The sequence below is a fragment of the Bos javanicus genome, chromosome 6 (assembly GCF_032452875.1).
Source record: "Bos javanicus breed banteng chromosome 6, ARS-OSU_banteng_1.0, whole genome shotgun sequence".
NCBI lineage: Eukaryota > Metazoa > Chordata > Mammalia > Artiodactyla > Bovidae > Bos > Bos javanicus.
The window spans coordinates 67,479,529-67,495,241 of record NC_083873.1 but is presented as its reverse complement, the minus strand read 5'-3'; the positions used below and the strand labels follow the sequence as shown (position 1 = coordinate 67,495,241).

At 40.4% G+C, this 15,713-nt stretch overlaps 1 protein-coding gene across 10 annotated transcripts in view; it reads left to right on the top strand.

The window, feature by feature from the left end:
- The window catches only part of FRYL (FRY like transcription coactivator), a 268,553-nt gene that overhangs the window by 238,692 nt on the left and 14,148 nt on the right, over positions 1-15,713 (top strand). For all 10 annotated transcript variants that reach the window (XM_061420109.1, XM_061420111.1, XM_061420112.1 and 7 more), the window contains 6 exons: positions 329-490; positions 605-679; positions 1,000-1,176; positions 4,589-4,792; positions 7,425-7,592; positions 13,553-13,803. In XM_061420109.1, coding sequence (XP_061276093.1) covers positions 329-490; positions 605-679; positions 1,000-1,176; positions 4,589-4,792; positions 7,425-7,592; positions 13,553-13,803 — 1,037 coding nt within the window. The remainder of the gene's footprint in view (positions 1-328; positions 491-604; positions 680-999; positions 1,177-4,588; positions 4,793-7,424; positions 7,593-13,552; positions 13,804-15,713) is intronic.

Here is a 15,713-nt window from a genome sequence, read left to right as displayed (position 1 = left end):
GTATTTCTGAGCTTTCAAAGAGGACATACTTTATAATCATGGGGGGAAAGATGTAGACGGTGGCTTTTAAAGACAACAGATCTATTTTTAAAGTAGGAATAAGTTCTCCAACAGTCTCCTCAGAGTCTTGTTTCCAGTAAAGTGAAATCTTACTATTAAAAAAAAAAGTATCATTACTTTTGATTTTTGTAGTATCTGCCTTTGCTAAGTAATCTTTCTCCTTATGCTGTTTTTCTGATTGTTTGTAAAAAATGTCATCACAGATACACTATTAACCCACTTACGTTGAACTGTGTGAGTCAAACACTGGCAATTTATTTCTTTGTAGACACCAATTATTGGAAATAAATATGGTGATCAGCACAGCGCAGCTGGTAGGAATGGGAAACCCAAAGTGATCGCGGTGACAAGAAGCACTTCCTCCACTTCTTCCGGTTCTAACTCTAATGCCTTGGTGCCTGTTAGTTGGAAGAGGCCGCAGTTATCACAGGTACATAAAAGTTCATAGAACAGAAGAATCAATTTTATGGTACTTGTGAGAACTTGAGAATTTGCCTTATTTTCATCAGTAATCTTAACGTTTGCATTTTTTCTTTCTCTTTAGCGAAGAACAAGAGAAAAGCTAATGAATGTGCTTTCTCTCTGTGGTCCAGAGTCTGGCCTTCCAAAGAATCCATCGGTGAGTAATCATGAAAACCTGTGTAAGTGTTTTAAAAAATCTTAGAAGTGTTAGTCCATGAAGAAACAGAAATCATTGTGTCTCCTTGTTTGCCTTTTCTTAACGGTGTTGACTAAGAATGAAAAAACTGTCACTTGCCTTTATGACACTTGGCCCCTGTGCTAATTCAGTATTCACACAGTTAGACATTTGCCCAAATTAAAGCTCTGAGCTCACTGATAGAAGAGGCCTGCAGTGGCTCATAGGGCACTGATGCCCCATATTCAGAGTGACCGAGCTAACGGACGGCCTGTTTTGTTTTGTTTTTGGCTGGGCGTCAGGTTGTATTTTCTTCTAACGAGGATTTGGAAGTCGGTGACCAACAAACTAGCCTCATTTCTACAACAGACGACATAATTCAAGAGGAAGAAGTAGCTGTGGAAGATAATAGCAGTGAACAACAGTTTGGCGTATTTAAGGATTTTGACTTTTTAGATGTTGAGTTGGAAGATGCAGAGGTAAGGATGTGGGCTTTCCTTCATAATATTTATAGAATAGCTACAGCTACATGAGAATGAAGGATTTAACCACAGGATTAAACAAGGATTTAATCTTTCCTTGTTCAGGGCAGTATCACGTCAAAAGGTACAAATCTAAGTTGGGAACTAAAGATAATTAGTACAGTTAGTCAATAGCAGAATAAGTCTGAAATAAAAGGAACATCTAATTTTTTCCATCTTTATCTTTCAAAGTATAGAGTAAAAATGGATTTTTTTCAAAAGTATTTAATTGAGGGTGTACTTAGACTTAAGTGTTTGCGTAAGCCACACAAATTAATGTGCAGCAGAAGAGTAAACGTTTCATTTAAATCTATCGGACAAGTTTGAAGAAGGTGGCCCTGAAACCAGATTGACGATTAAGGTGCCTTTGGCGCTCTGGAACACTTTGCTGTGACTGAGATTCTACCCAGGACATCACCCACCACTTTCTTCTTCAGGGTGGAGCTAGCTCTCTCAAATGCCTTGTTTCATTCAATACCAAGGACTCGCTCCTTAAAACTGATTCAGTTTAGAGAAAATTGATAGTTGGGTCAGTTTAGATGCTTCCTAAGTGGAAAGTCCAACTCAAAAGATAGATTTACTTGCTCACAGAACTGGGCTAGCCCAGAGTCAGAGCTTATTTAGGCAAACCTCAGTGGAGTTTCTGGCTGTTTCTTTGCATTCTCTAAGCTCTGCCTTTCTCTGCAAGTCGGCTTCACCTCAAATGTCCATACATGGCAGTGTTCAGAGAAAGTGAGGGTCACTTCCATAAAGGCTCTCAGGAAAGTGAAGAAGTTAACTCTCCTAAGGTTTTCAGCACACTTCTTGTCACACCTCATTTGGCCCAAATTGAGACATTTGCCAGTTTCTAAAAAAAATAAATGAGCAATAGGATTGCCCATCGCCCTGGTTGTGTCAGGCTGTTTGGGACCTATTCCCATAGCTGACATTAGTCCCCTAAGCCACAGACTCCTAAATCTGAAAAGTTTACATCAAACAGATCACAGAAATGTTCCTCCTAAAATTGTTATAAATGTCTGTCTTCAAGAGCTCCAAATGCCTTACTGTCAAGTATCCACACCATGTCATGCTACACCTCTGTCCAAGGATGTTCAAGTTACTCGTATAACCCATGCGCATTCATCAGTCCTCTTTGAAGGGATGTTTCCTTTGACTCAAATAGGCGAGGTGGAGGAGTGAACTGTAACAGCTTCCACCACGTCACACCATTACTTGTTGATAGGAAACCATTGTATGGAGGTCTTCCTGTGTGCTTCAGCTACTACCACTCCCCACCTCTCCCCCACCACCCCAAGGATGTGAGGATATGACCATGGTGCCTCAGGGTCCAGCAGATGCCCTCACACTGGCTCAGGGGTAGCCACTGTTCACCACGTATGTATTCCCAGATGCAGCTGGACAGGTTCTCAGAACCCAGGAACACATATTATTCAGTGTCATAGGGCAGTGGCTTTTAGCCTTTTTTAAAAAACTATAGCCATTGCTAATACATCACATATCACATCTAAGTATATACATATATATAGACACACCTTTAAAAGTTTAAAGAATATGCACCCTTAGTCTATGTACACTGCTATTTTATATTCAATTTTTTTTTTCTAAAAGAGCAGGTCATCACCCTCCAAAACTGCTGTCACTCCCACAATTTAAAAAACATAGAAAGTTGTAGGAAACAGGAAAAACCTACACAATTAGGCAAGAAAGTGTGATTGGTTCAAGAGACCTGCTGCCCTACCTCACAGGCATAAGCCAGTTCTAAAGTCTTTTGCAGTTATTTGCTTTTTTCAGTTCAGAATTTAGAAGCTCTGAAGGTAGGCTCTTGACATTTTTATAATGGTCAGGTTCTTTCATTTGCCTTTTTTTTTTTTAAAAGATCATTATAATTGCTTTCAAGTTTGTCTGGCACTCTGAAATGTTCCTAGGAATAAATATGGCTTTTGAGTAGAACCCTAGAATGAATTAAAGATGCTTTTGTCTTTTATTCAAGTCACAGTAATTTGAGCTGGTATTAACTTAGGTCTCATAATTAGGCCAAATCAAATGATAAGAGATTTTCTAAAAACCTAGTCTTGCTTTGAACATGGTAATAGTAAATACTTTGCTACAAAATAAACTTAACTGCAAATGAAACTTCTAAAATATTCCCCAGCCTTGAAAGCCCACAGCGTGTATTCATTCATTCCGTAAATGCATATTGAGGGCTGTTGCCACAACCCTGGTTTTGTTATCACTTTTGCACAGTTGATTTCCACTGTATGTTTCATGTGAAATGAGTATTCCTCTGCTTTATTTAAGAAAAAAAAGATCTGAAAACCTCTATCCTGGACAATCCCTCTTGATAAAGGAATACACATAAGTCAGATTTTGTTAGCCAACTCACTGTAATTTGTCATTTGAGCTTAAGAAAGAGTATAAGAATTATATCCTTATCAAAGGAGGATCAGCTTGGAATAACAGAAACGTAACTTAGATAAATCCGTAAGTGGGGCAAAGCAGAAACTTGCTTGTTTCCTATTGACCTTTTGAAGTTGACCTAGGTTATGTTTTGATAACTGTGATCTTGATTTTAAACTCCTCTTTAGCCAAAAATTACCACTGGATTTAGCTAGAACCATGCTACAGTCTAAAAAATTGTTGAACCTGTATGTTGTCAACTGAATGTGGGTATTTTAAGTCGGTTTTGCATTGTATCCAGTATTAAATCTATGTAAATTTTAAAGATTTCCTGAAGTTTGTGTTGCCAGAGTGTATCATAGAAATGTTGTTTTAAGTGTCTGTCTTTTTTTCCACGATATATTCTACATAAAAAAATAATGTGAATCACGTGTTGACTTCCTGCACAAAGCTTCATCCAGAGCTTGAATCAGTCTTTGGGTTTGAGAATCACCGAGCATTTTTTCCCCACAAGTGTAGTGTATATTTACACGTGTGTCTTCGTTCTTTCTAATTCTGTGTGTTTTCCTTTTTGCTATCCAGGAGCTGCAGGTAAGTTGCAGCCTGGCGTTCTGGATTATTTATTTGTTGTCATCTGTGAACGTATTTGTCTTCTTTGTGGTCTCATTTGTGTTTGTGTATTAGAGTAGAAATGGCCTAGGTAGTCGATTTAGTTGGTCGCCCCTAGATAGAAAGTCAAGAGAATCCTATTCAGTTAAAACAGGTCATCGACCACATACTTTGATCTCTTTAAACATTATAAATATTGAGTGATGTTTTAAAAGTTTCAAAAAACTGAAGGGCTGATTGAATCTCTGCTTATGACAATACACTGAGTATTTTTCATCTGGGTGTATGTTCTCCCAGTGTATTACCTTCCCTATATTTATAAGCTTGTGTTCGAGGTCTTAGAAATGACGCCTTGCTTTTCCAGGGTGAAAGTATGGACAACTTCAACTGGGGAGTCCGCAGGCGCTCACTGGACAGCATCGACAAAGGGGACACGCCGTCGCTCCAGGAGTACCAGTGCTCCAGCAGCACGCCCAGCCTGAACCTGACAAACCAGGAGGACACAGACGAGTCCTCGGAAGAGGAGGCGGCGCTCACAGCAAGCCAGATACTCTCACGCACGCAGATGGTACACTTAGCTTTCTGTACAGTGACAGCTGGTCTCCTCTTTGTCTTCACTTCCAACTTAGTAATTACCATTGCTCGATATTCGGATTTTCATTTCCTTCTGGGTAAAATGCATGTGCTGAAATGAAAACACAAGGCTGTAGCAGCAATGGAGTGTTCCATGATTCATGGTGGAACTAAGCATTTCATCTGTGCACCCCTTGGGCTTTCCAGGTGGCACAGTGGTAAAAGAATCCACCTGCCAATGCAGGAGATGCAAGAGACTCGGGTTTGACCCCTAGGTTGGGAGCAAGGGGAGCACTGAAGGGGCAGTGGCAACCCACTTCAGTATTCTAGCCTGGAACATTCCATGGAAGAGGAGCCTGGTGGGCTATAGACTATGGGATCACAGAGTCACATGATTGAGCACAGACAGCACCTCTGAGCTGATGAGACGTATTTTCTGTTGCTTCTCTCCTAGTCACAGTGAGCTACGCTGGGCACTTTTAGAGGCCTTCGCCCTGAATGATACGTTTTGGTATCAGTGCAAACACCAGCACTGGTTAATTCTCCATCTGCTTTTCTTTCCTTGTCAGTGTGGAAAGAGAGAGCACAACTTTGCTCCCTTTGCAAGATCAAGTCAGTTATATGGAAGTTCTGACTTACATTCCAAGGGTGAGTGGCAGAGATTCAGAGAGAGAGAGAGAGAGAGAGACGAGAAAATGAAGGCTATAAGCATCATCTGTGTGTTCCAAATACTGAGTGAGGGGAAGGCTGAACTTGCAGTGGCAGTAGGTTAGAACTTGAAGATGGCAGAACAAGGAGAGAGCAGGGGTGTGGATTAGCCATCAAGGCCCATGCGATGAGGAATCAGCTGGTGAAGACCAGGTGGCAGCCACATTACAGCCCTCTTATATGAGGGCCTTTTTTCACACCTCTGTTTAATTTGGCCCATCCGCATCACACTCAGTCTGCTGGTAAAGTGCTGGCAGTGCTGTTGAATGGCCAGGCTGAGCTGGCCTTTAGACAACATGTACAGTTGTCGGTTTGTGGCCGGCTTCTTGTCACCTGCCCTGTTTTGGCATCTCACCATTATGCCGATGTGTCTTTCCCTAACTCCCTGTCACGTATTAAGTGATAAGCTGTTGCTGACACAGTAGCAGCAGTTACCACTTGCTGAGTGTCTGAGACACACCAGGCCCTGGTCACAGTGTTCTACATGGATTAGTCACTATACCTCTCCCCTCAAGTACACGAGGTAAGCACAGTGATTGCAGCTCTGTAGACTAAGTGACTTGTCCCAGGACACACAGCTTGTAAGTGCATTTGAGCAGGGCAGTCTGGATGCCACCTAAGGCTTGCTCCTCCCCAGGACTGTGTGCATTTAAAGGAACGGTGAGTTGCTGGCAGCAGTGACTCACTGAATGAGGCTCAGACCCTCCCGGGGCCAGACCGGAGGCTCAGAGACTAGCATCGTGCCACCAAACCACTGTGGAACTATGGTCATTACCTATCTACCCTCTCCTTTAAAACAGGACTCCTGGCAGCACCTGCCTCGGGGGAATTTCATGGGGAAGTCAGTATAGTAAGTGCTGAACAAAGGTTAGCTTCCATGAGAGCCTTGGAGCAGAACTGTCTCTTCATAAGGCCAACCCTAGTCATAGCGGTATGCATGCATGCTAAGTCACTTCAGTCATGTCCGACTCTTTGCGATCACATGGACTGTCGCCCGCCTGGCTCCTCTGTCCATGGGATTCTCCAGGCAAGAATACTGGACTGGGTTGCCATGCCCTTCTCCAGGGGATCTTCCTGACCCAGGGACAGAACCTGCATCTCTTATGTCTCCTGCACTGGCAGGCGTGTTCCTTGCTAGCAGCACCTGGGAAGCCCAGTTATAGTGGTAGTGAGTTTGGAAGAGAATCTGATGCTACTTCCTCCTCACAGGGGGAGAAAATTAGCTTCTGCTTTTATCTACTCAAAATCATGAACTTGATTTTCCTTATGTTAAATACTGACCCATGAAAAATGTATAGCCCTGCTTAAAAGAAGAAAAATGGTAGTGTTTTCTTTGTTCTAATTGATTACTGCTAGTTTTCAAAGAACATAAACCCACTAATGCTGGCCTGCCATTTCAGCTTTATTGTCCTAACTCTTTTTGTCTTATTGAAGTTCTGTCGTATTGATTTGTGGTTCAGTAAGTTAATGGCCAGTTCAGACTTAAGCACCTGCCTCCAGTTAACACTGCTTCTTGAGAATCCACTGAGTGCTTGCGCCAAAGCCACAGGGAGGCAAAAAAAGCCCCTGCATTCGCGAATCCTTAGGCCAACTGAAAACATAAGACATTACCATAAAAATAAGAATTTTAGATGAAGATTACCAGAGTCATATAGAGCTCTTCCATTTTGGTGGTTTCTATTCAGCAAAATTTAATCCGTGTTAATGGAGACTTCATTTCTACTGATGAACTAGCTGCTTGCATTAATCGCACCAATTCTGATACAGACTGAAATGAGGGGGAAAGGTGGTCTTAGGAAGTCAAAGAAGCTCTTTATAACTATGGCTTCAGAATATCTTATGACACAGGTTTCTTGTAGCCTTAGTGACCATCGCCAACTCCTAAATAAATTTCCTTATTTTACTGTCTCTCCTTTCAGTTAAATAACGATTCTGCTGCAGACGAAACCCTGCCGGACCATTCTGATTTACTTCTTCAGTCTCAAGATTCCACTGGCAGCCTCTCCACAGAAGAAGTGCTGCAAATCAGAGATGAGACCCCCAGTTTGGAAGCTTCTCTAGATAAGGCTAACAGCCAGCTGCCTGAGGTGGGGAGTCATGGGGGCTGGTGCATGGCCAATCTGGGCTCTTTTTAGCAATCTGTGATACCCCTTGCTTTTCTTTCAAAGGAGTTTTCATCTGATATGCTAATTATTTGATTTGTTTGCAGTATTTCTAACCTGTTGGTTAAGTGATTTAGTCCAACTGAAATAGTCAAATCTGATCACTGAAGAAAAAAAAAAAGTGATGGATTAAGGAAATGACCTACAGGTTAAAAATAACCCTAAGTGTTTTTAATGAGCATCTCCTGCTGCAGAACGTGATTAGGTTAATGTACCGGCGCTTCTCCGGGGATGGGAGCATCTTCTCGGGTGCTGAAGGACTGCTTTTGTTTTTTTCTTCTCTTTTTGCTTTGTATTTGGGTTTGTTTTTTTTTTTTTTTCGTGATTGGTGCTGTAATTGGGATGAAAACCTCAGGCCAGCTGTGTTAGCGATTGGTTAAATGAAACCTTTTAGAAAGACTGTGGAACTACCAGTATTATGTTTTTTGGAAAGGCCTGTGAGAAGTAAGCCAGATTCCAAGCTAATGACCAAAACTAAGTGAGTATTCGTTTTCTTAGTTGCTTTTTTAAGACTACTGTAGATATCTCTTTTTAAAAAACTGTAATTGCTATAGCTCTTTCATATGTGCTGTTATGCCCTGGTATCAGGAAAATACTACACTTTTTTCAGTGTTAACCAAATTAATATAGTTATCAGAGCAAGACCAGTCTAATTATTAGATCTTATTGTCTGAGTAAGGAGAAATCTCATGTTCTTGTGATTACGCCAACAGTGTATCATACGTCTTTACAGTAAGCAGATGTATTTTGAAATGAAGGCTTTTGGGGGGTAGCTTTTTTAAATGTTCATATTAGTATGGCTCAAGCTTAGATAACTCAACAAATATTCGTTGAGATTTACTAGATGCTGGGCATTCCATTAAGTGCTGAAAAGATGCGTAAAGCATGACGTTGTCCTCAGAGTGTCCACTGGCTATTAAGGGAGAGAAGTTTTTTTAAAAAAAGCACTGCAGGTCAGTATGAGAAACTCAGAACCAGACATGCTCAAGGCTTTGTGAAAACTCAGAGTGAGAACCAATCAGCTGTGCATTAGGGGTTATGTGGCATTTGAGACACTGCAGGCAGAGGGACGTGGTATAGAAAGACACGGCCATGTGAAACAACATGGAATGTGCAGGCAGCAGCAGGAATCACTCTTTGTAGAGAAGAGGAGGAGCAGCAGCAGCAGGAGGAAAGACGGATGGACCTAAGACACGCTGGGTTCCACTAAAGGCAGGCTTTATTTGAAACAATAGGAAGTCATGAATTTTCATTCTTTCCAAAGATGCCAATTATGTGCCAAGCCCTGTCCCAGATACCTGGGTGGGAATACCCAGGGCACCCAAGCACTCAGTCATTTAAGCATCTTTGTTTACTGAGCCCTGCCATGTGCTAGGCTCTGTCCTAGCCCTAGGCACACAGTGCTTTGTGGAACAGACAAAGGCTTCTGGTTTATGGAGCTTCATTTGAGCAGGAGAGACACAGTAAACAGGTAAAAACATAAAATATCAATGATATATCAGAAAGTGATCCCTTTTCTACCCATATTAAGAAAATCTAATGAGAATATGGACTTGGTGAGGGAGACACTTAGGTAGGGTAGCATCTGGTGGAAACAAGTGATGAGAAGGAGCCAGTCACTGTAAGTGTGGAGGAGGGGAGTTCGGGGCCCAGGAAACAGGAGTGGAAAAGGCACCCATGTATCTGAAAAGCTAAAATGTCAGCCTGTGGGCCTGGAGTGCAGGGAACCTGAGAGCGTGGCATTGGGAGAGAAGGAGCTGGAGGGGACCAGGTGCTCACAAGGGTGATCTTAGAAGCCACACAGCAGGCAACAACTAGAGGATTTTAAGCCCGAAGGACACAATCTGATCGTGTTTATTTTTTTCAATCTTGGCTTTTTTGTGGAAAAGTGAGTGTGTTCTCGTACCTGTACCTCCTCCATGGAGCTTGCAGTCTGTCATCAGGCAAGGTTATAGTTTGACCAGTGTTTTAGTGGAGGGAGGGCTGGAGAAGGCTGAGATGAAGAGACACACCAGAGGCATATTAGCAGGAGATAAGGGGCCATAACTGACACAGTGCGTGGACAGGAAGGTGTTTATGAAGGGAGCAGACAGTGTTCAGAACTGCACCTGAAGTAGACTATATTCCTTTCAGTATGGGAAGGCTGTGACGTGAGCATTAGCTACTCATTGATCATCTGATCTGTTGTGTCCAGGATAGCTCATAGCATGTTATAAGTCAGCAGACATTCTCATTAGAAACAATGGAAAATAGCTTTTTAACAAAAGCGATATGGTTAATGGTCCTGTGTTTTAACTACAAAAATAGTGAACAAACAGGAAAGTCTTTTAGTTTTGGTTATTAAAATAGCTGTATTCATAGTAAGTGAGTAAGCTACCTCCTGGAAGTCATTCACATTGATTGGAAATGAATTGGAAATTCATATGTATTCCCATACATACTGGAAATTGTGTTATTTCAGATGAGTCATTCATTTATCCAACAGTATCTAATGGGCCTACTTCCGACGCATTATCAAGTTCCCAAGGACACTTTTTTTTAAATGAAGGAAAAACGCTTTAATTTACTATGTTTTTTCTTTTTACAATAGTGTGTTTCCTTATCACTATAAACTTTGTAACACTGACAGAGGAGAATGGGGATATTTTTTGAAACATACTATTTCATTTAAAAATAATTCTGTTGACATAAAAATTCACCAGAAGAACAGTTGTCCACAAGAGTATGATTCAGGTTTGTGTCTGTTGGATATGTTGGCCTAGTTTGTTTTTCCTGGTGTGACAAATAGTGTCACGTAACCCAAAATTGCCCCTTTAAAGAAAGTATAAAAGCACTAATAAATAAAATCATAATCCTACTGTATAAAGTTATATATGAGTTACAGATACTATACATATCGCTATAAAGCAATTTCTTAAGATAAGGAAAGCAGTTAATTTCACTGGATGAAATATTTTATGAACTAAAGAAAAAAATTCCTAGAAATGTTTATTTGAATTTCTGCCCTTGAATTTTGTTAATATTAGGAAGCCATAATAGGCTAAAGCATTCTACCTCAAGACAGAAAACTTAGAGCTCAGGTTGCCTGCCTGCAATGCGGGAGACCCAGATTCAAACCCCAGTTTGGGAGGATCCCCTGGAGAAGGGAATGGCAACCCACTCCAATATTCTTGCTTGGCTAATTCCTTCTAGAAGGGATTATATCCTTGTGTTTATCAGAAGAACCTCCACAGAGGGATTTCTTCTAGTATTTATAATAGTTTAGATACCAATTCATGCATGCCAGAAATTATATTGCTTATACAAAATCAAACTTTGAAAGTGTATGTGTGTGTGTGTGTGTGTGAGGGACAGAGACAGAAGGAGTCGTTGTGCAATAAGGTAATGTTCAAGAAAATTTGATTCTCACCATTTACATATAATAGTGGAATTCATTCCATTAGCCAAAAAGTTCTCTCTTCATGAAATCCAGGAGTTACTAGAAAATTTCAGCATACATTATAATTTTAGATGAAACATGTATTTTCAAATTATTATTCAAGAACAAATAATAATACCTGTGTTTATAGGTATACAGTAATGAAAACCAATACCTGTGTTTACAGGTATACAGTAATGAAAAGTAATGGCATTAAACCAAGAAATTTGGTGGTGCATCATTTCAGTACGATATGTTCAAACTGATGCCCAAGGAAAAATTAATACCAATAAAAATTCTAGGTGTAGCAGTGTCTTCGGCACTGTTACTCACAGTATCTTTCCAAGTAACTAATTCTTAGTCATTTAATGGCCAAATCTTTAAGAAGAAAATTCAGATGGAAACCTTAAATAGAGTGTATTGAATATAAACTATTGCACCAAATAAGGAATGATTATACCATATTATTTATAAAGCACCATCCTGTGAAGACTCAGAGTTTGTACTTTCTCTCCATAACTATCCCTTAGTATACTTCGTGTTTTCCTGCCGCATTTCTGTGCCTTTAGTATCTTCTAGGTCCTTTTCCCATCTGTCTTAGCTTTGGCTGCTGTAACAAAAATTCCATCACCTGGGGTGGGAGGGGCTTATCAACAACAGAAATGCATTTCCCACAGTTCTGGAGGCCAGAAACTCCAAGATCAAGGTGCCAGCCAACTGCTGTCTGGCGCAGGCTCTCTTCCTGGGAGCTCTTCTTGCTGCGTTCTGACATGGTGGGAAAGAACAGAATAGCTCTTTATCCTCTTCTTTTAAGGGTCTGATCTCATTCATGAGAGTTCTCACGACCTAATCACCTCCCAAGGTCCCCACTTCACCACCCTATTGGGGCTTAGGGTTTCTGCATATGAATTTTGTGGGGACAGAAACATTCATTGCACTATTGCTACCCCATCTTTGTCATACCTTTCACTTACCATACTCTACTGTATATTATTGTGGTTTGCATAACTAGCCCCATATTAGTTTGCACACTAATTGTAGTTCGTTATTAATTTATCTCAGAGCACTCAGCCCAGAATCCTTCATTTTATACATGAATTTACAGGTGAGTAAATTAAGACCTGGCCTTCCCCAGAGGCTCAGTGGTAAAGAATCCACCTGTAATACAGGAGATGCGGAGAGAGGGGTTCAATCCCTGGGTCGGGAAGATCCCCTGGAGGAGGAAACGGCAACCCACTCCAGTAGCCTGAAGAATCCCGTGGACAGAGGGCCTAGAGGGCTCCAGTCTATGGGGTCGAAAAAGAGTCGGACACGACTGGGCAACTAAACAACAAAGGCCCAGACTGGTCTAAGGTCAGGGGCGCTGGATTTCACTTTTCATAATTTGGAAGGGAAAATTGTATTTTCATCTGTGAGAAAGAGGTGAGAAACTGCAGTTTGATCAGTAGTAACCTTAGGTCTAAGTCCTGAAAGAAACTGAGAGACCGTTAAGTGCTTATTTTCAAACTGATTGAACTAATGTCCATGCGAATTAAAACTGGTGCTGATATGTCATGATCTACACCCTGGAAGGATTTTTCTTTTTCAGTAGTGGTAGCTCATTTACTCAGCCAACACCTGTTGAACTTTTACTCCAAGCCAGGCACATGTATCAACATTATTTCAGTAACGTTACAATGGATAGGGGGGAAAAATGCCACAACACGCTTTCCGTTATCATTTCCCTCATTGATAAGTGAGTTTATAGTTCATTTAATTCTCAAGAGTACAACAGTCTAAAATTTTCCAGCATTTTCTGAACTCAACTCAGTGGTGAAGATGTCTCAGTACTCAAATCTAAATAAATTATTATAATCTTATTACCTGAAAGCAAATCATACATCCCAGGTATCCAGCTCAGTTATTCCAGTCAGGCTGCTCTCGTCATTTCTGTTCAACAGCATCCTGACTGGTCAAGACCTGTTCGTGATTCACAGGTAGCCCCGCAGAACCAACGGGTTAAGCATTTTGAATTACCTCCCCTTCTTACATCTAGAATTCATTGGAGAATAAGTTCTAGCATAATGAAAGAAATGACATTTCCATAAGAGAATTTATAGTTGTAATATAAAGCTCTACCTATGGAGAATTAGAATATGCGGGAGAGAAGATATTTCCCCAAAGGATATGTTTCTAAGTAAACAGCTGAGTCCTATTGAAAAAAGATCTCCTTGATGTTTCTGTGTGGCAGTTGGTGATACACTTTAATTTCAAAGGGTTTTAAACTGGAAACTATTAAAAAAAAAAAAAAAAAAGAACAATTTTATGTGATCAGAGTCCAAAACTCCAAAAATCAGACTGTGTAAATGAAGATTGCCTAATAAAATAAATGTAGATTGGTGGCAACAGTCATTTATTCTGTGTTGGCAAAATTTGCTTTTTAATGTGTTAAAAGTCTGTAAAAAAAAAAAATACGATTGTTTTTCAGGATACAAGTTCAGTATTAAAGGAGGAACAGGTTCTTACCGCCTTTGAAGATGATGGGTCGTATATTATTCAAGAACAGCAGGACTCTCTTGTGTGTCAAGGGATTCTGGATCTAGAGGAGACAGACCTGCCGGAGCCTCCAGGTCCTGAGAGCTACCCCGGGTCAGTCTGTGAAGAAGATGTCACCTTAGCTCTGAAGGAACTAGACGAGCGGTGCGAGGAGGAGGAAGCAGACTTCTCGGGGCTGTCTAGGTGAGAATACAGTGTTGCAGACACGGTGATGAGGGGATGCTTCTACCCTGTCCCCTCCCAAACATGACCCTCTGTTCCAGTAAACTGACTTTCATTTCTGTGTACATTTTAAAGGTAAAATGAGCTCCTGCCATGGTTTTACTCTCTGTTACTGCCGTTCACTTAAAGAAAAACAAGTAGGCCATTCTCAGAGCACAGTGAGGGGCAGTCTATATTTAGAAGTACACCAAACACCTATTTGGGCAGAATGCCAGTGCCCAAGTGCTGAAATCCATATTGGGCCGTGGGTGGAGCCAAGTATCACAATTATGGAAGGAACTTCTGGATACCACAACAGATCTGAAATATATTCCAAAAATTATAGTCTTATTACCAATAGTTATAATGTTTGACTTATATAACGGGCAGAAGTATCATTTCTTAGTACTGTCAAATGTTAGAGTGCTCTTTTTAAATGTTTATGCATCATACATTCAAAATTACCACGAAGTATGAAGAAATCTCACACAGGACTTTTTTCTACTCACGGGCTGACGGAATTGTGAAAGTTGCTCAGTCATGTCCAACTCTTTGTGACCATATGGATTATAAAGTCCGTGGAATTCTCCAGGCCAGAATACTGAAGTGGGTAGCCTTTCCCTTTTCCAGGGAATCTTCCCAACCCAGGGATCAAACCCAGGTCTCCCACATTACAGGCAGATTCTTTACCAGACAGAATTGAATGATCAATTATTACATAAAGTTCTTAAAGGAAATTTTGGTGGCTTATGTTACTTAAACACAAAATAGTTCTTCAGTGATGAGAATTATGATGTAATCTATATCTACTGTTTTGTTTTTATATTTTTAATTTTATAAATATTTGTAGCTCAAAATAATGTTCTTTATAAAGACATCTAATTTAATGCATTATCTATCAGTATATCTATTTCCCTATTCAACAGTTTGAAGCTCATATAAAATTTAATATTTAATGATCAAGTATATCAGAGTTTTACTCCTACAATAAAAGCTTTTTATTTATACTTCAAGTGATAACAGTGTTTTAATATATACAGCACATAAGGAGGTGTTTCATTCTCAGTATAGCTAGAATGTTCACCTGTATTTGAAAGTGTACACTCAGATATTAACAAAGGATCCTGGTCACACATGTTGTTCATGTCACTGACTTGGCTATGACAGTAGCCTATGTACTCACTCATCATTGATCATACACGAATTCAGAGAAGTCAGGAATGATGCAGTGATAGATACTCAGATATCGGGCTTTCTAAAAGGCTGCAGACAAAAGACTTGACTTTGGCCAAGTACTAAAGATGAAACAATAAGTAGAATATCCTTAGTAAATACAGAGGTGTATCTACTCAAGGTTACAGGATACATTTTCTTAAAATCAATCACCATAGTGACATCTTAAAAATTAAATTTTTTGAGGTAGAATTTAAGTTTTCACTTCACATGTCTGCTTCCTTTTGACCTTTTCTCCCCAGTCTTTTCAGATCCCTCTCTTCTATATGAATTGCTCCGTAATTTCTGAATGGCCTTGTGGAGGCCTGTAATGTGAAATACACAATTTTAAGACCTTGAGTAACACATTTCTTTATGGAGTCTGGCTCCAAACACTTCTTCAAGACCCAGGGTCACACGTTTCTTTATGGGATGCTCAACCCAAATACCATGTATACCTTTTTCTCCATTGTCTTATATTTGTGTGTATATATTATCTGACTGTGGGGATTATAGATTCCTCAAAAAAAATGGCCAGGTCTTCTATTTCTTTGAGTCAGATCTGTTACTGCCACACTGCTGGGCACATAGCATGCGTCATGGCTTTATAATACTGGGTTTGGTCCCATAGAACTGGCCTTAAATTCTGGCTCTGTCATTTCCTACCCAGCAGCCTAGGC